The following is a 27,015-nucleotide window of genomic DNA, read 5'->3' as shown; positions in this document are numbered from 1 at the left end:
TATATATATATATATATATATATATATATATATATATTTATATATATATATATATATATATATATATATATATATATATATATATTTATATATATATATATATATATATATATATATATATATATAAAATACTTTTTTTAATTAAAGACAGCTTAGCGGATGTCTTTGCCAGAATATTTCCTCTGTTTTTTGTTTATTTACTGACTGAAAATTATCTCAGTTTAGTTTTGTCTTGTGGTTTTCATCGTCTTTTTCTGTTCTTCATTTTATTCTACGGGAGGAACAGCCAAAAGGGCTGAAAAAACCTTACAAATCAATGAACTACTATAGTTAAAACAGGAAAACCTCAAATTTTCCAGGCAAAAAAGTTCGAGACAAAAGGAAATTCCCCTTAAGGAATCTTGAAATTATAATAACAGTATGGTTTTCCCCAGAAGTTTATAAACTGAATCTGGAAAAAAAAAAACTCGATAAAAAGTTGAGTCTGAATAATTTTCTTGTGATTCACTGACTCTAAATCTACAACTTTTATAAAGACCAAAACTATTAGGGAGAAAATGGGTTGTTAAAGGATAATTTTCTTCAACAAGGGAATTCCCCATCAGAAATCTTGGATTCACAACAATAACGGTTATTACAATTTTCCCTGAAGTTTAAAAAGTTTAATCTGGAGAAAATGTTGAGTTCCAATAATGTGCTTGCATTTTACTAACTCCAAATCTAAAACTTCTACTGAGATCAAAAAATTAGAAAGAAAATAGTCCGTAAAAGAAAATTTCTTTAGAAAGTTGATTCCCCTTCTTTAGCATACAAATTTTGTTATGTAAATTACTCCTTGTTCGTATTTGTAGCCTTTACATAAAGCTACGTGTTCAGAGTTGGAGAAAAAAATAGGAATTATATGCATAGTTGATCAAGGAGGCACACTCGTGCCTCTATAAAGAGGCGACACACGACAATGTTAAGCGATCTTCGGTTCCAGTGGTCGCAGAGGGATGGGGAGGGATGCATTTCGTAGCCCGAGCTCCAACTAAGAAACCTGCAAAATTTCATCCCCCTCCAATTTTTCCTTCATGGGGAAAATCCGGCCGAAAGTTTCGACCCGTCAACCCCAGCCCCCCTTTAACGTTGTCCGATCGGGCTGAAATTCACAAGTTAAGGTCCCCTAGGGCCCAGGAGCTTATCCGCGAAATTTCAGCTTGATCCGATAACTCCTTCCCTGTTTTCCAGAAACCACGCATAGCCACTTAAAATTCATTTACTTTTTTTTCCTAGACACCTACAGATCACATCCGACATCGGATCTGGGTGTACGAAGACTCATTGGATGCGGAATTCTCCGAGTAATTTTCCTGGAAAGTTTCGTAGGAAAATCTTAACCCCCCGAAAGTTTCGACCCTCCAACCCCCCCCCTCTTTTAACGTTGTCCGATCGGGCTGAAATTCACAAGTTAAGGTCCCCTACGGCCCAGGAGCTTATCCGCGAAATTTCAGCTCGATCCGATAACTCCTTCCCTGTTTTCCAGAAACCACGCATTAGCTATTTAATTAACGGATTTCTCTCCATAAGAGCCCATGTTAATTTGAAATTTTTAAAAGTTATTGAGAAGTTATATTTACTTACATGCAAGTTATTACCTCAGTTGGTAGAGCGTGAGACTTTTAATCCTCGGGTCAAGGGTTCAAGTCCCTTACGGGCGGTTTTTTTTCACAACATCAAAAAATTTTTGATAACAGCTGGACAGCTTATCATTTGAGAGATAACAGAATATTAGCTTCTTATGAGCAAAAGAAACATTTCGGTCATTCTATCTATTTTTTTTTCTATTTTATACAATGATTTAAAAGCAGGGGGGGGGGGGCGGCAGCCAAACAAGTTCCTCTCCTAATTCCTGTACGAGGAGTACAGGAATTATTAAATTACATCCACCATGGATTGTAGAAAAACGTACAGAAATAATATGAAAAAAACTTCGTTTTCTTAAAGAGTTAAAGAGGCTGCGTCCCAAAGTCGAACCTTAAAACGTACAGGAATTAGAAGAGGCAGTTGGGGGGCTGCCGCCCCCCAAACCCCCAGCTTTTAAAGACTCTTTTGTACAGGTTTTTTGTTTTTTTGCTAACCCCCCGCTCTTGGCTTCGGAAAGGCCCTCTTTTAATTAACAAAAAATTGAAATGAATGAATAATGGAATAACTTCGAAAAATGTTAAACACAAGAGGACAGGAGAACCATTGCGCCGAAACTAGTAATTAGTAACAATGAAGTCCCCCCACAAAAAAAAACTGTACAAAAGAGTCTTTAAAAGCTGAGGGTTTGGGGGGCGGCAGCCCCCCAACTGCCTCTTCTAATTCCTGTACGTTTTAAGGTTCGACTTTGGGACGCAGCCTCTTTAACTCTTTAAGAAAACGAAGTTTTTTTCATATTATTCAGAATCTAAAAGAAGTTTATCTAGTATAGGAAAACAGGGGAAGGAAAAATTCGTATTTTGATAAATTTGATGATCTATGTTAAATTTTAGATAGATGGATATTGAAAAAATGAGCAATTTGCCATCGATTGTGAGACTTTCCTTGATTCAAAAAACGAATCCCTATTGCATCTCCCTGGGTACAAGATGGAATGTTTGAATCGAAGTAGGATGGCTAAAGGTGGCCTTGCTGTTTATGTTTCGGAATGTCTTCCGTACTCTGTTAGACATGACCTGTCAAGAAATGAAGAAGGAATTTTTGAATCCATATTTATTGAGATTAAAACCCAAGCTAAAGCTTTGATTGTTGCTAATATATACTGGTCTCCTAGTGGGTCTGTTCCCTCTTTTCTTCAGATTCTTGATGAGGTCTTGGAAATAATCCAACTTCATTCATGTGAACTTGTAATTATGGGCGACTTCAACCTTAATTTGTGTGACCGGAGGTCATCCTCGTCCTTGGATTTTCTTTCGACAATGCTCGCTTGTGGAACACTACCTTCTGCATGCATTCCAACTCGCATAACTAACACTACCGCTTCTTTGCTTGATAATATTTTTTCATCTTTGACGTTGGTGCGAAATTCTATATTGATGAGTGATATCTCTGACCATTTTCCTGTTTTTTCCATGTATGATTTTTCCGATTCGTTGCCAAGGAGGAGCCAAGAAGCTGGTTTTTCCTCTTTAAAATTTAATGATCAGGGCTTGCATATTCTTAGGTCACGGTTGGCAGGTCGTTCGTGGAGTATTTCTAAAAATGGATCTGACATAGATTCTTTGTTTAATTCGTTTTATGATTCTTTGAAAGAAGTTATCTTTGATACATGTAATGCACCCCAGTCGAATCCAGCATCGAAAAGAACAACCCCTTTGAATCCTTGGATGACCCCTGGACTTCTTAAAAGTTGGAGGAAGAAAATTATCTTTAGAAGGCTTACAGGTGCTCTAAGCCATTTTCGCGTGATTCTCGGCTTCAACTTTTCAAAGCTTATAGAAGAGTTTACAATTCGCTTTGCTGAAGGGCTAAATCGTTATTTTATCATAGAAAATTCTCTGCGTGCGGTAAAGACATTAGGAAGACATGGCAAGTAATCAATTCTGTTATCAGGCCATCTTTTCTGCCTCCTTCTGTCCCTTCAAGTGTTGTGATTGACGGGAAAAATGTAGAGGGTGAGCTAAAAGTTCAAGATGCGTTTACTTCCTATTTTGCTAATATCGGCAAAACTACAGCCTCTTCTGTAAGTCCTTCTTCTTCTCTACCTGATTTTAGGTCTTATCTAGGACCACCTTGTCCTAAATCAATGGCATTGGAACCTGTCTCTGAAGCTGAAATAGCCAGAATTGTCAATTGTTTGAGGGGTTCTTCATCCTCTGGCCCAGACCGTATTCCGACTAAGGTTGTCAAGTTCATTCTTCCTGTCATTTTGTGTGCCCTCACGAGACTTGTCAATCTTTCTTTTGAAAATGGTGTCTTCCCAAGTGCTCTAAAGCGTGCTCGTGTTATCATCCTTTTTAAAGGTGGATCAAGGAATGATCCTGCAAATTATCGTCCCATATCTCTTTTATCAGTGTTTAGTAAAATTTTTGAAAAAGCTATGCTTTCTCGACTTCTTGATTTTCTTAATTCTAAACTCTTTTTTCATGATTTTCAGTTTGGTTTTAGGGCCAAACATTCAACTGAGCATGCATGTGCAACTCTCTTGAATTATTTAAATTCAGCTCTTGACTCTGGTTTGATACCTGGTGCTCTTTTTCTTGATGTTCGAAAAGCGTTTGACTCATTAACACACAAGATTCTTCTTCTGGAAATGTCCCATATTGGAATAAGAGGGAATGCTTATTCATGGTTTCTATCATATTTATCTGGTCGAGTCATCTCGGTTCATCCGGACTTTTCTAATCCTTCTGGAATAGAGTTTGGTGTTCCACAAGGATCTGTCATTGGGCCGATACTCTTTTTAATCTACGTCAATGACCTTATTAATGCGGTTAAAAATTTAAAACCTACCATTTGCTGTCGTCTTTGTAAACCAGTATTCGTTACTAGCTGTGACAAGAGTTTGTCCTTACTGGATACACTTATTGCTTTTGCTGATGACAGTACTCTTGGCACAACTGGTAGAACTGAGTCTGATCTTCGTTCAAGGATGATAGCCCTTTTTGAAAGAGTTATCCAGTGGTTTGATGTAAATTATCTTGTCTTAAATGTCGAAAAGTCATGTTTTTTCATTTTCTCCAGACTCTCAAAGGCTTGCCCTGATTTAAATGAAATAAATGTATCAAGAGGTTCTCTAAGTAGACCTAAGGATCGTTACGTTCGATTCCTAGGCATCTTGCTTGACGAAAATCTTTCGTTCAAGTATCATATTGACCTGATTAAAATGAAAGTCTCCAGGAGTCTTGGAATCCTTAGAAAGCTCAAATATATATTTCCAGGGTCGATTCTTAGACTCTTGTTCTGCAGCCTAGTTCAGTCTTATGTTTCATATTGTTCTGTTATTTGGATGTCAACTTTTCCCTCAAACTTTATGATAAAGCAAGGACTCTTAATCAGGAAACTAACCGTTTTTCACTTAAATCCTTGCTTGATTTGAAATCTCTCTATTTTCTTTCTTGTTCTTCTATCGTTTTTTTACAGTTGCACGGCCATCTTCCTGCTGTCCTATGTAATAATATATCTTTTGTTTCTGATCAATCGACTTATCATCTCCGCACTTCCAACAATTTACTGCTTCTTCACACACCGTCAGTGAGGTCTGACTTCAACCCTCTGTCAGCTTGCAACAGGATCTGGAACACGCTCCCAGAGTTCGTACGAAGCTGCCACTCGTTTGGTATGTTCAAAAATTATGTTAGAGATTTTCTAGCTAGTAAATAATTTTGTTTGTTTGTTGTTGTTTTTTTTGTCTTTATTTTTTATTCCGGTTTCCCTTGGAGTTGATGTCTCTGGATTGAGTTGGATATTTAATTGAGCTGGTGAAATCATGTGCTACCCCCTGCCTAGCTTGTCATTTTTTGGAGATTATTAAGGTGGGCGACTCAATTTTTGGTTTTTGTTTATATTTTTTTGTTGTTGGCATTTTTTTCTCCCCTGTTCTTTCCCGGCCATGGAGCCTTACGGGGGAGATTGTCTTGAAGTAATTTTTTTGTTTATGGATTTTAATGTTAAATAAAGAACTCAGAACTCAGATAAAATATAAATTTGAGCAATTATAACAAATTTAACTTTTTCGGCTTGACAGATTTGTATAAAATCAGCAAGCTTAAATCATTTATGTTTATATCATTTTAGTTTTGTCTTGTGGTTTTCATCGTCTTTTTCTGTTCTTCATTTTATTCTACGGGAGGAACAGCCAAAAGGGCTGAAAAAACCTTACAAATCAATGAACTACTGTAGTTAAAACAGGAAAACCTCAAATTTTCCAGGCAAAAAAGCTCGAGACAAAAGGAAATTCCCCTTAAGGAATCTTGAAATTATAATAACGGCATGGTTTTCCCCAGAAGTTTACAAACTGCATCTGGAAAAAAAAACTCGATAAAAAGTTGAGTCTGAATAATTTTCTTGTGATTCACTGACTCTAAATCTACAACTTTTATAAAGACCAAAACTATTAGGGAGAAAATGGGTTGTTAAAGGATAATTTTCTTCAACAAGGGAATTCCCCATCAGAAATCTTGGATTCACAACGATAACGGTTATTACAATTTTCCCTGAAGTTTAAAAAGTTTAATCTGGAGAAAATGTTGAGTTCCAATAATGTTCTTGCGTTTACTAACTCCAAATCTAAAACTTCTACTGAGATCAAAAAATTAGAAAGAAAATAGTCCGTAAAAGAAAATAGTCCGTAAAAGAAAATAGTCCGTAAAAGAAAATTTCTTTAGAAAGTTGATTCCCCTTCTTTAGCATACAAATTTTGTTATGTAAATTACTCCTTGTTCGTATTTTAGTCTTTACATAAAGCTACGTGTTCAGAGTTGGGGAAAAAAATAGGAATTATATGCATAGTTGATTCAGAATCTAAAAGAAGTTCATCTAGTATGGGAAAACAGGGGAAGGAAAAATTCGTATTTTGATAAATTTGATGGTCTATGTTAAATTTTAGATAGATGGATATTGAAAAAATGAGCAATTTGCCATCGATAAAATATAAATTTGAGCAATTATAACAAATTTAACTTTTTCGGCTTGACAGATTTGTATAAAATCAGCAAGCCCTCTCCTCCCCCTTTTAAAATAGTAAAATTTATAATTCCTGTTTTGATTATGTATGGTGTTAACAGTTTTTATCTTAGGCCTAGGTGGAGTAAAGGCGCCAGGCATTTCCAAAATGCCCATTACCTTTCCCCTAAAAAAATTTCTGATTCCCTCCATTACGATAAAATAATGGTTTAATTTCTCACTTTGAAAGCCAATGGACTTCAACGCAATATTGCTTGTTTTTCCGTCAAATAAATCCATCTCTTGTTTCTCATTATGGCAAGGCTTTTAAAAGTGAACCAAAGGATAATTGTATAAAAATGAACAAATCTGATCTGTTTAACAGTTAAGGTCTCGGAATGGTTTGGGAACACAAGAATTTTACAGTAGATTGTTTGCTATGTCATTCTTCCATTCAGTCGATAGTCGTATATGCAGCTGCCTGATGGGGCACATTTGTGCCATTTCGGCAGTTTTTTTTAGGCGGTTGTGCATTGATTTTTTCAAATTGGCGCATTTTCAGAAGCAAAATGGCGTTTTTGGTGTATTTTCACTTTTATGGCGACGCAATTTTTAACTAGATATCTGGTACCACTGCGTATATGGTATAAGGAAAAAACAGGCCGAAGCAATAAGATTGACGATAAAAATCCAGAAGAAATATGGAAAGGTATTTTTTCAAATGTTTTTTGATTTGATATTAAATAAAAAGTTTTCTTTTAAATTTAAAGTAAGGAGCAGCATTAAAACGAACGTAGTAAATTCTGCAAAAGAGGGTGGCTGCCCCTTCCTCAGCCATCGTTCGTACGCTCAAGTTGCTACATACCATTCTAAGCTTTTACAATATATGTTGAAAACAAGTTGTATCTGTAATCGCAATCACTATAAAGAGGGTACAAAGGTATACAGATGTATAACAGATATGTACACACTCAGGTACCCCTTTAGGGACCAAACCACAAAAAATCAAGTTGTTACCACCACTATTTAAGTGGAGAGGCGATTCCTTGGACTGATCTTGGGGTGGGGGGGGGGGGGTACAACTGGTTACAGCCATGGATATAATGACAATTCAAAATGGTACCTACCCTAAAAATCTTGAAATCTAAGCACAAACAAGAAAGCGAATCAAGTCAAACTCACATAGGCAAGTAATGAACCCACTCCTATTAACTGTCTTTCAAAATTAGATGAGAAAAGCACTTGAACTGAACTCTTTAATGAAACTGAACTGAACTGAAGGAGCTCCTTGAATAAAAAAAGTTATGTTTCAGTTAATTTTTGAATCAGCCTTGCTGTGAATGCCCCTGAAGTAGAAAATGTTTGAAGTTCCCCAAAAATTACCCTTATTTTCCTCTGCAAGAATGAATACATCACACACATTATCATTTGGTAAATGCTATGTTTAAATAACTGTCATTCTAACAGCAGTTTTGAGAAATCGCTACTGGGTGATTGAGTTAGCATAGGCTATGATGATAGGCTATGATAGGCATAATGATTTAGAATTAATAATATTTGTCCTGCTTATGACATGTTTAAAAAAAGATATTCAATATTCAAATATTTACTACTATTATTTGTTGAATTCGTACAGGCAATCACGAAAATCACATTGGAATATGACTAATTCTTTGCGTTTTGTATTTGCAATAAATAAAACGGTTTTTTCTCATAATGAGAATTTAATATCAAGTTGAGGATAACATCGAAATGAGAATAAATTTCTTTTTCTTATGATGAGAATATAAAAGCAAAATAAGAACAATAAGATCGAAACAATATCTTCCATCCTAGTCCTTTGAAATAAATCCCCTTTTCCTAACATGCACAATTGAACTCCTCCTGTGAGGATCCTTGCCTTTCAGGGCTATGGTGAGCAGCCTGTCCCAAGCAAGGGAAAGGAGGAGAGTTGGGCCATAGATTAATCCTGTGTCGCCATAAAACACTACTGATTCATAAAACGAGAATGATAAGCCTTGGACCCAATTTGATCTCATAGAAAACAACTTCCAACCATCCCCAGACTTCATAATTGCCACTTAATGCGCCAACTGGCATGGGAAGTCCTAAGTATAAGTAACGCCCTTAAGTCCTTAAGTCTAATTAAGTAGCATGCACAAATGTAATGATTGAGAATTAATAAACTTACTCTGCAGTCAGGGCAATAGGTATGCAGATTTTTGTCTGTATTGGAATACTCTGGATGGGGTAGGGTATAATCAGGGTTTCCTGTCAATCGTTTAACATTCTCTTCAGCAGTTTCTAAGGGTTTCATGCAAAAATCACAGGCGGAATATTTGCAGGCTACATTCCAAGAAAATTGGCAGCTAACAAAAGGCTCTTCTGAGAACAATTCTTCATCTTCTTCTATGTCTTTAATGGCAACAAGTGAACGTCCCTAATCAAGATATCAAGTAAAAAAAGATTGCACAAAATTGAGCACTTAACAACTTAAATTTTCGAAAACAACAGTCCCAACAACAAAAAGTAAAACATGAAGTATAGTTAAATACAGAAATCAATTTAATACTTCAAATTACAGAAATTCAGTCAGCAGGATTGATAAGTCACCACATTTATGACACTTTAATAACAATGATTTTTTTATGTTAACAAATGATTCAAAAATAAGGATTTTTTATTTTATATCAAGACTGTAACGAACAAACTTTTATATACAAGTATTTTAGCTACATTTCATAGCAAGAAAAAACCCAAGATAATAGCCATATGGAGAAAGCTGAATAAAAACAACAATAAACAACTTTAAATTAAAACTAAATGGAAAAAGCTTAAGAAAGAAATGCACAATCATCACTCCGTGCTTTTTAGTATTGTTTTTTCCCCATATAAATTTGGCTTTTACGTTATTTCTATTCTTCTTCAATTTTTACTTAGCTTTCTCTAGTTTCATGCCAAGGATGGCTATTGGTTATTAATCTAAAACTAGTTTTATATGATAGTTTGATGGTTAGTGTCTTGGTGAGAAAAACCCTCATTTCTTCTATATTTGTGTTTATGTATGATGGAGAGGCATTGCAATCTTTTTAGTTACTTACAATTCTAGTTAATATGAGAACTGAGGCCTTCTGTCACTTCGAAGATAGCAACTTCGAGATAGCAGTAGTGATAGAAAATAAACACATATTATTTGTATTACATATTATTCTAGTTGATTAAATTGCCTTATTGGTGAAAATTTCTTTATAACCAAAAACTTGAAAGAGCATCCTAACTTCTCAAAGTGTTTCAAAAAAAGATTCTTTAGTCTCAAGTATAGTATCCAAAAACTAAGCAAATTTAGTCAATATAAAATGAGTGGCCTATTTAGCCTATAGAAATCTATAATCATAAAGCAATTACATTTATTAGATTGTGTTATGTTTAATAGAAATCTTTTATGCTGTTAAAATGGCCTTTTATATTGTTAAGTTAATACTAAAATAATCCAGAGTAGCTGGAGGAAGAGCAGAAGGGTAGTTAGAACAGTAGTTGGAAGAAGAGAAGTTGGAAGAACAGTTGAAACAAGAGTAGAAGCCGGGTAGTTAGAAGAAGAGCAAAAGAAGGATAGTCAGACAAAGAGTAGAAGAGGAGTAATTGGAAGAACAAACAAGAGTAGTTGGTCTTACTGTCTTGGACTATCCTACTTGGCACCAGTGCTGTCACTTACTTGAAGTACTTTTACTTGAAGTGCTACTTAAGTAAAATTTTCCATTACTTTTCTTTTTTTCCATAACTTAATTTTTTAATTTTTTATAGAAATGACGACGGGGACACAGGGAATGTTCGATTAGCAATTACCATCAACAAAGCTCAAGGGCAATAATTAGAATCATGAGGTATAGATCTGAATACGGATTATTTTTCCCATGGACAATTATATGTTGCATGTTCAAGAGTCGGTAAACCTGACAATCTATTTATATGCACAGACAATGGGACAGCGAAGAATGTTGTATATTCGTAAGTTTTACGTAGTTAAAAACATATATATATATATATATATATATATATATATATATATATATATATATATATATATATATATATATTCATATTCACAGGTGGGACACAGGGACACAACTACAATGGCGCGTAACTAATATGGCTCGTAACGACTTACGCGCAGGGGGGGGGGGGGGCTTGGGGGGCGAAGCGCCCCCACCAACTAGGTGTTGGGGTGGCGCAAAGCGCCACCCCAACAGCTAGTATATATAATATTTTTGAGAAAAAAGCAAAGGTTTGAAGGCAGTACATAACCATTTTCCAATGTTGGAGGCAGGGCTTTCCTACAGGCTACAATTGGCCTTAAAGGAATGCCTTACTTATGTAATTTTGGTAGACCATAAAATTTCGGACAAAAGCTGCCCAGGGGAAAAATTTATTATTTAATCGTGGAGTAATTTTACCATTTTGTTTTAGATCTTTTAATTCTCTTGTAATTTTGTCAGCAAACTGATTTTTTTTTTAATTATGTTAGCAAACGTTTGAAGGGCTAAATGGATTCACAGTTATAATTGAGGACATCCTGGTATTTGGGGGAATCAAAGAGGAACAATATGAGCAACTGAAAGCCCTCCTCGAGCACTCAGAATATCGAGATCGAGCACTGCAGAAAGCAGTGATGTTTAATAAAAAAAAATGCCAATTTGGTTTTAGCAATGTCTGTTACTTTTGACATATCATTGGAGCAGAAGGCATGAATCTTGATCCAGAGAAAATAAAAGCTATCAATCAAGTGCCCAGTCTTCAGACCGAAGAAGAGCTCCTCACCCTCATAGGAAGGCTGAAATACCTGGGAAAGTACATGCCTAAATTTTCCATTCAAAACAAGACCTTACATTAAATTGCCAAACAAGACACATTCAGTTGGGGCCAAGAGCAAGATAAAGTTCTAACAGAGCTTAAATCTTCCATTGTCTCAAACACATCATTCTTTGACTATACCAGTAAAAACATAGGATCGAAAAGAGACTCATGCTGCAGCTTCAGTTTTGTGATCTCCATCTGCAATTTTGTCCTGGATTGTTGCAGAAGCTCACTCAAGGCTGCACTTACCTGACACTGATGACAAACGGCAGAAGAAATAGATGTATATCTTGAAACTAATAAAGACTCTCAGTTGAACCCTTTTCCCAAGGCCATAGAGTCTAGAAGGCCTGCAGGAAAATGTGCCAGTCATGCATAGTCAAATATTGGAGCATTTAGCACAAACTTTCGGCTGAAATTGGCATCATCTTCAAAGGAGACAGAATTGTAACACCCCAAACGCTAAAACCTGAAATCTCAAAAAAATTGCATGTAGTTTATTGTGGTGTGAAGAAAACGAAGCAACGGGCCTGCGTGTTACTATACTGGCCAGGTTTTTTTTTTAGAATGTTTGGAGATGCAGAACACATGCAAAGAATATGCCTTCAAATCAGAATGAGCCTTTAATCAACCATTCTATCCCGCCTTTTCCTTGGCAGGAGGTTGCAACTGACCATTTCAAGTGGAATGGGATGGATTTCTTGATCACTTCAGATTATCATGGCCGTTTTTTCGAATTTGAAAAGTTGAGCAGTTTAACTTCAAATACAGTAATTACTAAATTTAAAACTCATTTTGCTAGATATGGAATACCTTTGGCATTCATATCGGATAATGGCCCATAATACTCCTCAGTAGAATTCCAAAGGTTTGGAAAAGCCTGGGGATTCATGCACATTAAGTCCAGCCCAATCTAATCACAGTCAAATGGCCTGATTGAGAAATCAGTCCAGACTGCTAAGAATCTGACGACAAAGGCATCTGAAAATGGTGAAGACCTCTACCTGGGATTGCTAGAGTATAGAAATAAACCTGTAGACAGCCTTGCTTCTCCAGCACAACCTCTTAGGAGTCAACAGTTGCAATCAACACAACCATGCACGGTCAACGATCTACAAAATTACCAGTACCAAAAGTAGTACCAGTTTGATGTTTACACGGAATTACGGAAGATCAAACCGAATACATCTTCATACCCTGGTGAATTACCTGCCAAACTGCTACGTGAATATGCAGCCTTCATAGCATTACCACTGTCCAGCATCATTAACGAGTGTTTTGCTTCTGGCTTTTTCCCGTCACAGTGGAAAAGGGCCTATATTAGAATTATTCCAAAAAAGCGCGCCCCTAGTGCATGCAACGATCTCCGCCCGATCTCACTTACACCTTGTTTGGCGAAAGTAACTGAGTCCTTTATACTCAAGTTTCTTCTGAAACAAATTTATGGGCGTATTGATAAATTCCAGTACGGTGGACTCCCCAAGTGTAGTACTACAATCTACCTAGTACGGATGTTTGACTGCGTCCTCCAATGGCTTGAAAAAGGTAGCTGTTTCGTCGACATTTGCGCAGTGGACTTCCGAAAGGCCTTTGACCTAATCCGCCACCGGACTGCAGGCATGAATCTCCAGGAAATGGGGGCCAAACGATGCACCCTTGGCCTTGTACTTGACTTCTTAACTGGCCGAAAACAAAAAGTCTTTGCACTCCACGAAAACGATTCGGATTCATCATGGTCAGATACTTCTTGCAGGGCCCCACAAGGCACAAAATTAGCTGGAATAATTTTCCTGGCTGTAATTAATTCCCTGCTTAACCATCACGACGACCGTTACAAGTTTGTAGATGATCTGTCCATAGTGCTCGCTTACCTGGTCAAAAACACTATCATAACAAAGCAGTTTTCAGAGCAGTTATTTGATCAGCTAAAGACCAAATGCTCAAGTCATGATCTTACCATTAACGTAGCCAAGTCGAAGATAATTCGTTTCAACCCTCTGAAGCAGAATATAGATATGCCTCTAGTCCCTTTCCCGATTGTGAACGAAATAAAAATCTTAGGAGTAACTTTCACTAGTGACTGTAGTTTCAGTGCCCATATTAATTTAACCGTCCACAAGGCTAATGCAAGCCTTCAGACACTTACCAAAATGAGGTGTTTTGGGTGTGATACTAAAAGCCTTCTCCATGCCTACACGTGTTATGTTCGCCCGTTGCTCGAGTACGCGTGCCCGGTGTGGGGTCCATCTGCTATCCGCACAGCATACCTATTACGCGACATAGAGTGCGTCCAGAAAAGAGCAACAAGGATTATACTCCGAGACCGTGGCATACCCTACGATCAAGCCCTCGCTAAATTAAATTTATCTCCACTTAAAGTCCGGCTGGAACACCTTATTCACCAATTTGGAAAATTCATCCTAGCCCATAAGAGCCACCGATCACTACTACCCGAACCAGCCCCTCCCAATAGCCGAACTCGATTACGAAATAAACTTGTACCCCCTAAAGTACGAATCAATCGATACGCAAACTCATTTGTGCCCTTTTTCACATCAGTTTTTAATGCTGAGTTGTAGTGTGTGATATTTGTTTAAATGTATGATTTTTGTGAAAAAAACTGAATTTAGCTCTATGCTATGATAGTTTTTAAATATACCGATCTCTCTCTCTCTCTCAGTCGAAGTATTTCTTAAAAGTCGAGAGAGAATGCAATGACGGCAAAAGTGTTATTATGACAAATCAGCCAAAGCTTTAACGCCTCTTGAAGTAGGTGATAGTGTCTGTATTCAAACTTCCCCATAAGGTGTTTGCAATCCAGCAACGGTGATTGCTCGTCCAGAGCAGCCGAGATTATATGCAGCAAAAACAGAAGTGGGGTCAGTGATTAGAAGGAACAGAAAACACATTTGTGGTCGTTCACAATTTAGTCCTGATGATCACCAATGCACACCCAGGTCAGCTTTGCCACAAAACAAATCTCTCATTAAGCTTGCTGGAACAGATTCCATGTCTCCAGCAAAATCACATCACGAATGGTGCAGCTCCCCCTTATCCCAATCATTACTAGCACCAATAGCAACAAATGTAACACCTAGCACCAGGACCTGTGTTATGGATAGTGGTTTTCCTGAATCAACCAAAATACGAATTGGAAGAGGTATCAGGCCACCTAAAAGGCTCAACCTATATGCAGAGTTAGTGTAAGATGACAGCATGAGTTACTAGTGAAAATAGTTAGTGAGTAATAGTGCATAAAAGAAGCAAGCCTAGCGCCTGTGTATGCATGCCCTGTGCATGTAGTTAAATTATTAGACAATATATAGAAGTAGCAGTTATGTGAGTAGTAGTGCATAAAAGAAGTGAGTAGCAGTTATGAGAGTATTAGTGCATAAAAGAAGCAAGCCTTGTGCCTGTTTATGTATACCTTTTTGAAGGGAGCCAATAATAGTGTGTAAGCCAGCTGAGCTTGGTTCTAGTGTTTGTCAAAATTGTGGGTCTTTTTCAAAGGACAGAAGAAAGAAGATGCAGCATCATGCTGTGCTTGTGCTTCTGTACTGTACTTATGCTTATATAATGCTTGTGCTTACTTCATGCTTTTGTTTGTACCATGCTTGTCCCTAGCTTATGTGTTGCTTTATTTTGTAGGTGGCCTGGGTCATTAAGTCGTATTAATACAAACATTGTGTCATGATCTACTTTTCAAATCACTTTAAATTATATAAAAAAATTGAAATTATTCTTAATAATGTCATCATTTCAAAAGGAAATTATGCACTCAATCATATGGCTAGATTGAACTACGCCTAATGGGGAACATTATCAGGGCTACAAAAATTATGATTATAAGGACAAAAAAAAGCCCCTCATTTAGAATTTTATCAGAAAGTGCACTGTAACAGGAGCAAAATGACAGAAGTGGAGCTATAGTATTTTTATTGGGGGGGGGGGCAAGAGGGGGTGCTATAGAAGTAGATGCTATTCAAGTGGTAGTGAAGAAAAGTAACTATATAACAAACCTGCTACTTGGTGTATTTAAAAACTTTACACAATGCATTAAAAGCAATAGACACATATTTACCAGTCATAAATATAAGAGCTGATGCTTGACTTTTACTAAAATTGTCAGCAATGAGCTGCTGCACATGACAGTGTTATAGCATAAACAAGCTATAAGGTGGGCAAAGGTAAATGTTAACATAGCTTTTTTCAGCCAGATTCATGGCTAATACTGCAGTACATATCCCCCCTCCACCTACCCCGGCCCCAATGACCAGCACAGGATGCTCAATCTCATAATTGAACCAAGCTCTATTCTAGTAACTGCAGGTATTGTGCTATTCATTTGCTTGTATTTAAATGGATTTTGACTCCATAAGATTTAATATCCCTTACTAAACTTTTAACTTGCACGATTCTTTAAAATATTATCTATGATTTCTTGTTAAATTGATGTGTTTCTGAGTCTGCTGATTTACATTAATAAATAGTATTTATTATTATTATGCATTATTATTTATTATTATTATTATTATTATGCAGTTACTATTCTAGTAACTGCAGGTATTGTGCTATTCATTTTCTTGTAATTTTGAATGGATTTTGACTCCATAAGATTTAATATCCCTTACTAAACTTTTAACATGCATGATTCTTTAAAATATTATCTATGATTTCTTGTTAAATTGATGTGTTTCTGAGTCTGCTGATTTACATTAATAAATAGTATTCATATAACAGACCAAATAAAGCCAAACAAAATCACCACCAGTGCAAAAGAGCTGTTACAGTAAAGATGCATGATAAGAAAGTATTACCATAGATTGCATAACATTATATAGAGACATATTCCCCACGATTAAATAGCAACTGTATTTAAAATTTGAAAACATTTGAAAAAGTTAAAGCAAGAATTATTAACTTATCTGTTAGGCATTGTTTGACAAAGAATATACAGAAACTCTGAACAATGCTTGGTATCACTGGGGCATAAACCTTAAACTAATTAAGAATTGCCAGGGATGCAAATTGGAAGAGAAAATTGACTCCTAGAATGTTCTCCTAGAGAGATATTTAAAAAAGTTAAAAGTTAAAGCAAGAATTATTAACTTATCTGTTGGGCATTGTTTGACAAAGAATATACAGAAACTCTGAACAATGCTTGGTATCACTGGGGCATAAACCTTAAACTAATTAAGTATTGCCAGGGATGCTCATTGGAACAAAAAATTGACTCCTAGACTTTGAAAATTACCTTCCTCTTTGTATCTTTGCTTGAAAAAAAAATGACTTCTATAAAAGTTATGCGAAAGTTTTTCTTGTGTAAGTCAGGATATGGGGGTATAAGTTTCCAGATGGGGGTTAAACTGAATATTGTTTTTGTGTCTATAATGCCCTCCATAAGCAAAGCTTGGTCTCTTAGTGCTGTATGATAAAACTGATAACATTAGAAAAAGAGAATGAGTTGTTACCGCTTAAATGTGCACACAAATATCTAAATTGTCAGAAAAATATACATATTTTGCTTCAATTCACTTTATTCTATTCTCAGCAGACATTTCATAAAGCATGCTAATGCAGAGATAAATGTCCCATCAGTAGTGATGGCCTTGTGTGAGATACGACTAATTTCAGTCATAATTCTTATCCTATTGTGTGAATCTTTTTTTTGTAGATGGTTAATAGATATATTTAGAGAAGCAAAAGTAGCAAAGTATTGTAGGCTATACATAGAGGCAATCCTGATCAGATATGATATCTGATGATAATCCTGATGAAATGATCAATAAGTTAATCAGAGTTTCAATTAAATACTTAAATAAAAACCAAACTACAACTAGATTGACCAATCTAGCTATAGCACAAATATCATTATAAAAAGCACTAAGACTTGTTTTCTTTTTCAATGATATCTTTTCAATCAGGAAACTGTATTCATCATATATGAACCTTTTTATTCTTCAATGATTCCGTTTCTGTCCTACTTGCAGATGTAGAGGGTGCGTCCATTTCCACTTTTCAAAGTTTGAAAACAATAGAATCTAATCTGGAATTGATAGATTTTAGGAAGTAAAAGCACCTTAAATATCAGGGAAAAAAATTGACCTGAGCAAACAAGGCAAAACAAGAAGCATAGAACATTCTTCAATTTTGCAGTTATTAAGCTCATGTTTTTACAGATATCCACTCTTTGACAATTGGAAAAAATTAGTTTATAAGCTTTATAAAATGGTACTATCCATCTCCATTAGTTAAAAAAAAATTTTGTAATCTAGTTGGAAAATTTGGCCCATCCCTATAGGAGAAATCTATATTTACCAATTAGTTGAGAAGAAATGTTGCCACAGCAAAACTTTCATTTTCCAACTAGTTGACTAGCAGCTTCTCCCCAGCAACTCTTAATTTTGCCAACTAGCAGGAAACAAACATTGCCCCAGAAAACAATTCATTTTCCAACTAGTTGACTAATAACTTCTCCCTATCCAACACTAAATTTTCCCAACTAGCTGGAAACAAACATTATCACAGAAAACAATTTATTTTCCAACTAGTTGACTAGCAACTTCTTTCCAGCAACACTTTCTTTCTCCAACCAACTGGAAACACACTTACCCTATATACACTTTTGTTAGCCATCTTGTTGGCAAGTAACTTTTCCTGAGAATAGTTTCTTAGCTAACAACAGGAAGAGAAAACAGAAAACCTGTCATCCCCAGTCCATCAGTACAATGAAAATCAGCAGTATCCACTTTTAACAAAAGCACTACAGCAAAGGTAAATCAAACAAACTGAATTCAGGAGTAGATAGTCTGGGACCCACAGAACTGAAAGTCTTCTCCTTCTATAAGTGTGCTTTCTAATTTTAGGCAATACTCTGCAAGATAGTATTACCCCAAGTTCACAGAGATGAAATTTCATGCAAAAATGTGCATTTTTGTGAAACCCACCAAATTCTATCCATTGTCTGATGTCCATTTTTGCATTATGATGACTTGACAAATGCATTGAAATATTTCAATTCAGCGTTTGAAGTGCTTAAAAGCGGTAGATGGTGTTTTGATGGATGTACTGGACCAGATTGGTGTTAACAATTTTAAATTTTTGCTGCATACATTCTGTGTGAGCCCTTTTGCAAGAAAAAAAAAGATCTGTGTGAACCAAGGTTTAGCTCAAGTGCAATATTTTAGACATCAAATCAACTAGGATAGAGATTAGTGAAGGGTGCTTCTATTTTTCTCCCATTTTACAGCAAGAACTATTTCACGGCCAGCCTCAAATTGCAAATTTCTCTGCAACTTTTACTTGCTTAATTTGTCTTAACTCATATTCTCCTAACACATTGATTTGGACTGTATGGCTAAGATATCCAACTTTTGTCAACAAACACTATGCAAATGGGTTCACCTCTCAGTTGTCCCACAAATGTTTTTTCTTTTTAATTTTTTTTAGTAGATTTATTGGACAAAACAAAGGGTAACCGAATTTACTGCCAGGATATTGTCCTAAAACTGGCTTCTGTGAAGAAAATTGTCATTGAGCAGAAATGCTTAGAGAAGAGGCATACCCATACTTAGATGGAATGCAATTTTGTACAAGCAACCATACAAGCAAAAATCAATGGAATGGAAATTTATGTCCCCAAAACCATGTTTTAACTATTATGGAAGAATTCTGCACCCTTTTGTCACCTTTTTCTGATAGTCTTCCATGCAAAAGAGATACTGAACCTGTGTCAGCTTTATTTTTAGGGAAGCTGTTTAATTTTGTTTTTGCAGACTATGGTTATCAACAAAATAAATCTTATAACATACATGGTTAGCTGCACTTCCTGCATAAGAATGATAGTGTGATAGTGTATCTCCCTAGAACTAAACTTGTATCTTGGACCTTATTTTTGAATTAACATGTATGTCAAAATTTTAGTCAAACTAATTATACTAGGAAAAAATTAAACTAACATTTGACTGTTTCTTTCTTGGATAATATACCAAGTGCTGTGCTTACTGCTTCAAATTCAAAATAGTTATTAGTTTTTTTTTCTGTACAAAACCATGGTTTTGAGATACAAGGTTAGTGAGCAAGACCATATTTGAATAGCCCCTTACTCTCAGATGCAGTTTAAACTTTTGCTAGAAGTTACTAGTAGGAAAAATTAAGCATTGCTGGGGAGAAGTTGCTAGGCAACTAGTTGGAAAATATATTGTTTCTGGGGTAATGTTTGTTTCTAGTAAGTTGGCAAAATTAAGTGTTGCTAGGGAGAAGTTGTTAGTCAACTAGTTGGCAGATATAGATCTCTCCTATAGGGATGGGCAAAATTTTCTAACTAGATGACAAAAATATTTTTAATTAGTAAATATACCATAGTTCATATTATTGACTTACCAATAAAGTGAACATAACACTCAATGCCTTTTTTATGTTCTTTACAAATATAATAATTGCTTTTATTGCAAATTCAAATTTAAGTACTTTTGAACTCTTAAAAATGATAAATTTTCAATTATAGTATGAGTTATTGGTCATTTTCAGACAAAATAATAGGCTACTACCTTTTCTCAGTGCTGTTTTCTTGGTTGTTTTTGACAAAATTAAACACTACATTTTCTCTGTGCCAAAATTATTTAAAATAAGGTTAGTTTAGGTTAGGCTAGGTCAAAGAGTGCTTAAATTTGAATTTGCAAGAGAAGCAATTATTGTATTCATAAACAGTATAAAAAAAAGCATTGAGTGGTATGTTCACTTTATTGGTAAGTCAATAATATGAACTGTGATATATTTACCTTTTAATTATAAGGAGTAGTAACAGTAAATTTTTGTGGTTCATATAATTGACTTACCAATAAAGTGAACATAGGCTACCATTTGATGCTTTTTTTATGTTCTTTATGAATATAATAATTGCTTCTACTGCAAATTCAAATTTAAGCACTTTTTGAGCTCTTAACAATGACAAATTTTCTATTAAACTATGAGTTATCACTTGTTTTTGACAAAATAATACTATGTTTTCTCAGTGCTGTTTCCTTGGTTGTCTTTGGCAAAATAATACTACATTTTCTCAGTGATAAAATTATTTATAATAAGGTTAGTCTAGGTTAGGTCAAAAAGTAATTAAATTTGAATTTGCAGCAGAAGTCATTATTATATTCATAAAGAACATAAAAAAGGCATCAAGTGGTATGTTCACTTTTTTGGTAAGACAATTATATAAACTGTAAAAACATTACTATAGTAACATTCTATATAAGCTTAGTCTATAAAGTAATTTTTTCTCATGGTCATAGGGTAGAGTGTCCATTTTTACTTTATGATAAGGTTTCAAGGGCAGTAGCCTATATGCAGTCTATCTTATCTTGCTGTAAATGCAATTTAAGGAAATTTAATGTATATTTGGGAAATATTAATATGGATTATACTATGAAGTGTAATGGACCCCTATTTTCCTGTTTTTCTTGAGTTAAAAACAAGCTTGGATTAATTTCAAAAGAAGGTAAAATTCTAGTTTAGTGACTTCTTGCTATCTTGGAAAGGGTTTAGGTTAGGAAAATGAAACTTTCAAGAATGGGTCTGCAGGCTAAAGTACTTCCTGGGAAGGTATTTTAAAGTACCAACCTCTACTCCTTCTCCCTGTAGAGGCCCTAAAATTTGCCTACATGACAGGTCTATACCTATTGAAATTTTGACAAAACAACATTTTACTTTAATTTTCAGTTACTAGTTGCTTTTTCACTGCCTCTAGTTCTGAAAATGTGATTCCTGTTATTTGAGTAGAATTTTGAGCCATATCAGTGTTTTTTTTTTCTTTCAAAATTTAGGAAATGTATTTGCATATTTTTAATACCTTATAAAATGGGATTGAGCAAAGTTATGAAGCTGAAAACAATTTTGTTGTGCTTCAATTAAGCAGAATATCTATTTTGCAAGGTTTCACTTTTATAACACACATATTTTTAAAGGTCATCAAAGGTTAGGACCCTCTATAGGGAGAAGGAGTAGAGGTAGGTACTTCAAAATTCCTTCCCGGGACATACTTTAGCCTGTAGACCCATCCCTGGAAGTTTCATTTTCCTAGCTTAAACCTTTTCCAAGATAGCAAGAAGTCAATTAACTAGAATTTTACTGTTTTCTGAAAATTTCAATATGTACAGACCTGTCATGTAGCCTAGGCAAATTTCAGGGCCCTCTAGAGGGAGAAGGAACAGATGTGGGTAATTTAAAATACCTTCCTGGGATATACTGTAGCCTATAGACCCACCCCTGAAAGTTTTATTTTCCTAACCTAACCCCTTTCCAAGGTAGCAAGAAGCCACTAAACTAGAATTTTACCTAAAAAAATTATCTGCTCAAAGTTAAAAGCAAATTTGACACTTAAAACAAGCAACAGTTTTAAAGCTAATTCATAAATTGCAGTTTTTTAATTATTGACATGCACTTGCCCTCCTCAAGATGCCATGGTAAAATTGTAATAAATTGAAGCAACTACCTCTACTCCTTCTCCCTCTAGAGGTTTTAACAATATGCAAATACATTTCCTAAATTAAAAAAAAAATTGATATGGCTCAAAATTCTAGGCCTACTCAAATAACAGGAATTGCATTTTTCAGAACTAAAGGCAGAGAAAAAGCAACTGGTAACTGAAAATTAAGGTAAAATTTGGTTTTGTCCAAATTTCAATAGGTGTAGACCTGTCATGTAGGCAAATTTCAGGGCCCTCTACAGGAAGAAGGAGTGGAGGTGGGTAGCTTAAATACCTTACCAGGACATACTTTAGCCTGTAGGCCCATCTCTGAAAGTTTCATTTTCCTAACCTAAACCCTTTCCGAGACAGCAAGAAGTCAATTAACTAGAATTTTACCGACGCCACTGCTAAATCATAAGTTTCTTTTCTACCTATCTGATATCAGCAGTAGGCTGAGACTACAACAAAATTTTACCCATAAAAATAGTAGATTCATAGAAAAATTATTTTCATCTTGTTAATTCTTTTTATTACTACTTAAAACAAACTATTTAGTAGTGAAACAGATGAACAATAAAATACTGGTTTGGTTTTACTCACTATGTCTGCTATCTTAATTTCGGCCATGCTTTTCAACTTTTAAATAAATTACCTTTTAGGCTGTGTTCACAGTCGTTTGTTTACTACAGACCTAGTCTTTACCGCGAATAAAATAAAACAAGATGTATTTTTCCACTGAGGGTTTGAAGGAATATTAAAACTAAAACCAACAGAAATTATTCCACGTAAGATAATGACTTCTACCTCCCCAGTCCTCCCACTCCTTAGTCTATTGTCTTAAAGTGCCTTAAAGTTCCCCAGGGGACCATTCTTGGGCCAAGTTTCCTCAATTTCTATATAAATGATGCACCCAATCTTCTCTCGAAACTCCTCAATCTTTATACAGACGATTCAAAACTTTTTGGTGAAGCAGCTACGCACTCGAACCTGCGATATATACAAAAGGACCTTGACATTCTTGGGATTTGGGTTGATACATGGTTCCTCTCTTTAAATGCTGACAAATGCCATGTAATCCACTTTGACCATCATAATAAACATCAGCAGTAACATTTCCGAGGTAACCCCCTTTTTGCAGTATCTGAAAAAAGATATATTGGAGTCATTGTTGATGGTCACCTTAAATTCAGCACCCAAGCAAAATCTAAATCGTCGTTTGCCCTCCAGTTTCTCGGAATGATCAAATTAACTAATTCCAGCAGCCACCTGAGGGTGTTTATAAAGCTCGACAAAGCATCAATTTGCCCACTCCTAGAGGTTGGAAAGTCACTGGCATCACCCTGTTTCAAGAAGTACAAAGAAATACTAAAAAGAATATAAAGCAGAGCCACAAAAACAGTCGAAGGCCTCAAAGAAATACCATGTGAAGAGAGTTTACATCACTTGAAGCTTTTTATTTTCACATAGCCTACGCAGGAAAATATACGACAAAATTATGACCCACAAAATTATTTCCAAAAATACTATCCCTTGTCTTATCCCCCCTTCCCCCAGCACTTTTTGTGATAAGAGGGCATTGTAAGAAAATCCTCAATAAACGCTTCTCAGCCTGAGAAAGAAGAAACTTCTTCAGCCAGTGAGTAACAAACTTGTGGAATCAACTCTCTGAAGATAGAATAGCTGAGGATTTGACGGGTGTATTCAAGCGAAATCTTGACAAAGAATAGCTACCTCAAAAGATCTTGTACAACTGGGAAGCCCTTTAGTCCTCAAACCAATATATATATATATATATATATATATATATATATATATATATATATATATATATATATATATATATATATATATATATATATATATATATATATATATATATATATATATATATATATATATAAAAATAAATATAAATATATTAGTACTATTTGTGAGGTAAAATTCCGATTCGGTGACCATGCTGTACAAGAAAATCTTGAATTAAATTCTATTCTATTGTACAACCTACTGAAATAATGACGGAGCATTAAAAGGATGTAAAATCCTTAGGTTCACTCACAGTTGCGATTTAAGGTAATTTTAAAGTAATGGCTCTTTTGTTTGAGCAACTATCAAACAGTTCGACGTAAAGAACTGTAGTAAGGAGCGACCCAGCTCAATAGTAACCGTAACCTTTAAAATCATACCTTTATTACTATTATTAATATTTATATTATTATTATTATTATTACTATTATTATTATTATTATTATTATTATTATTATTATTATTATTATTATTATTATTATTAAGATATTTATTATCCATAAACATACAAAAGTAAAAACAGTGCAGGATAGTCAAACAATTGATAAACAAGTAAAAACAAAAAGTACATGTAACTCATCAATAGTGAGCACAGCAAAACTAATATAACAAAGAAAAACAGTTTAATAAAAAAGACTAACAGTTGAATAGAACAAACGAATTAAAGCTGTATTGATAATTAAAAATATTTACAAATACAGTACAGACTGGCGCTCATGTTTCACATTCATCATCATTATCATTTATTTTTAACCCACAAAGATAACACAATGGAGAAAAGAAAAAGGAAACGAAATTCACAAAAAAACTCATCCTACCTCAGGGGAAAAAACGTAAAGAAGGGTCATAATCACAAAATCTAGTCAACGTCCTTTGACACATAACTTTATTAAGATCCTTAATTTATGAAGGCACATCTAAAAGCTCAAATCATTACTATATCCTTATTACAAAATCGCCTTGGTAAATAAAGCAAAAACTTGCAATATTTAAAATATGCTGCTCAAATTATGGAGAGATGCTTTTTCCCAAATAAATGCTAGGTACCGGACAGAAAAGGGATTGTTGGCGAGGAAAAACTATGGTACAGTGTGCAGAAACCCTTTCGATTATATCTACATTTGTTGGGCGATATCTTACCATAAACAATACAAATATTTTTAACAGGACTTTTGACTAAATGTGAACACATAGAAGATAATGAACTTCCAAGAGAGATACCAAGCCAATTTACTTGTGAAGAACATGTGAATTGGCTAAAAAATTTAATGGAGGCATAGGTTTTTGACTTTTAGACCATTCTGAACAAAATTACTATCCCAAAGTTTTGATCAGATATACTGCTTGAGTTTCAGCGAAGGGTCGTGGGATGACTCGTGTCTGTGTGACAGTAGAAGAGGAAAGATGGAAGCACTTTCCAGAAGGCTGTTGCAGTTAACATGAAAAGAAGAGAGAGCTGCGGTGCCTTGGTTTCAGACGATATCCGTCTTAGTGGTCTGGAAGATCACTGGCCTAAATTTGTTGTTCAACGCTCAAGATATGAAATGTGTTCTCCAAAGCAAGTTGAATGAAGATCACACTCGATTTGCTCCAAATGTGGTGCGACGTTGTGCATCAATGAACAGAAGAATTGTTTTGCAGAGTATCATGAATACATCAATGACTGAGTTTGAATTAGTATTTCAATTGAAGTTTTATATTCTGAATAAACGATTTTTTCTTTTTGAAAAAGTAACTTGCTCAGCGGGACTTCTAGGTCCCTTCGGCTAGTATTTGGTCAGGTTCATTTGTCCAGCGGGACCCCAGAGTCCTGTTTTGAAAGGATTTTTTCCTACTCATTTTAGAAGGTTTTTATGAGCATATTCAAGATCACCGTGTTTTTTTTGGTCAGGAATCATATATTTTCTGTCAATTTTTTTCAAAAAACGAGGGCTTGGTCGTGAAAGGGTTGGAATATTCAGGACGATGTTAAACTAGATCAAAACAAACTTTGAGCGTGGGGACTTGGAAAAAAGCAATATCCAAAAGCAATATCTGTGTGAAAAAGCAATATCTGAAGAACAACTTATACTATTAGGTTAGATTTTTAAGGGTAAGACGTGGGGACTTTGAAATTGCCAGAAGGCACTATTTGTATGCTTTTAATACTATCACTACAGTTGCTGTAACTAATAACACTAAGGATATTAAGGTTAAACCTTAAAGGAACATTTAGGAGGAATTTCAATTAAAGGAAAAACTGTATGGATGCAGGCTTTCAAAAAGGACATATAAGTAATATCATATTCAGCACCACTCAATAATAGCTAGAAATATCACTGAAACTTTTAAAGGAGCTCATTCGATTCAAAACTAAAAGTTCAGGTGCAAGAAAAGCAAGAAGCCCTTCTTTCAATCCCATTTATTTTCTAAACGCAACCAGTCTAAATTTTTAGACGCCGATTTTTTCCGCATAGTGGAACATTCTAGTGACTCGGTCCCTAGGGATGTTGGTTATGTCAACATATGTGGGGGGACTGGGGGTGTTACTCTATCTTGTGATTTTTTACACTCTTCCCGCAATTCCAAATAAGATCTACCACTTAAGACACTTTACTATACGTTTACCATAAAAAGTTTAAGCGATTAATAGGTAGTTCAGAAAGTTGAGATTAAAAATTTAGTTTTTTGGTAAATTAAGTGGCAACAAATTTCTATTCCATGTATCAAAATATACCACATTTCGACAAGACAAAACATCGCAATTTCAGTTGACCGGCATCTTCTTTCGGTATCGGTTATATGGAAGCACTGGGCTTAGATATTTTCAGCAAATATTTTGAACCAGCAAAAACGAGGAATTTCTGAGAACAACCTTACAAAATTCGTGTAGAGTTGTCGGTAGCCTACAGAAGAGACCTAAGATTCCTAAATAGAATTAAATTTTAATTGGTAATTTACTAGCATAATTTATGTTTTTACCTTTCTGGATATTATTGCTCTTTTTCTGAGTGCCTGTAAAAGTTGTAAAATCTCTAGCTTATTATAGGCTAAAACCTAGAACGTGGACTGTTTATTATTAGATTATAGTTGGGATATTGAGGAGCTACAATTAGGGAAAGTGCTTTCTATTTTTCTTGATTTTTCTAGCATCTGTCCAATTTTACATGTCCTATTAAGGTGAAAAATAAGGGTAAAATTCTAATTAGTTGACTTCTTGCTATCTTGGAAAGGGTTTAGGTTAAGAAAATGAAACTTTCAGGGATGAGTCTACAGTCTAATGTATGTCCCAG

At 35.1% G+C, this 27,015-nt stretch overlaps 2 protein-coding genes across 4 annotated transcripts in view; one reads left to right on the top strand and one right to left on the bottom strand.

Annotated features, from left to right (window-relative positions):
* LOC136040545 (histone-lysine N-trimethyltransferase SMYD5-like) overlaps positions 1 to 22,607 on the bottom strand; it is a 68,077-nt gene extending 45,470 nt beyond the window's left edge. The window contains exons 1-2 of the mRNA XM_065724746.1: positions 22,538 to 22,607; positions 8,819 to 9,067 (exon numbers count right to left, since the gene is read on the bottom strand). Of these exons, the coding sequence (XP_065580818.1) occupies positions 8,819 to 9,067; positions 22,538 to 22,564 (276 nt within the window). The 5' untranslated portion in view covers positions 22,565 to 22,607. The remainder of the gene's footprint in view (positions 1 to 8,818; positions 9,068 to 22,537) is intronic.
* A 3,911-nt stretch (positions 22,608 to 26,518) lies between these two features.
* Positions 26,519 to 27,015, top strand: part of LOC136040538 (methylmalonic aciduria type A protein, mitochondrial-like) — a 198,466-nt gene continuing 197,969 nt past the window's right edge. For 2 of the 3 annotated variants that reach the window (XM_065724726.1, XM_065724724.1), the window contains exon 1: positions 26,519 to 26,674. The gene's annotated coding sequence lies outside the window, so the exon portion shown is untranslated. The remainder of the gene's footprint in view (positions 26,675 to 27,015) is intronic. The other variant, XM_065724725.1, reaches the window with a different exon arrangement.

This window comes from Artemia franciscana, chromosome 21 (genome assembly GCF_032884065.1).
Source record: "Artemia franciscana chromosome 21, ASM3288406v1, whole genome shotgun sequence".
Taxonomy (NCBI): domain Eukaryota; kingdom Metazoa; phylum Arthropoda; class Branchiopoda; order Anostraca; family Artemiidae; genus Artemia; species Artemia franciscana.
Note: the sequence above shows the minus strand (reverse complement) of the source record. Positions and strands in the feature narration are given on the sequence as shown.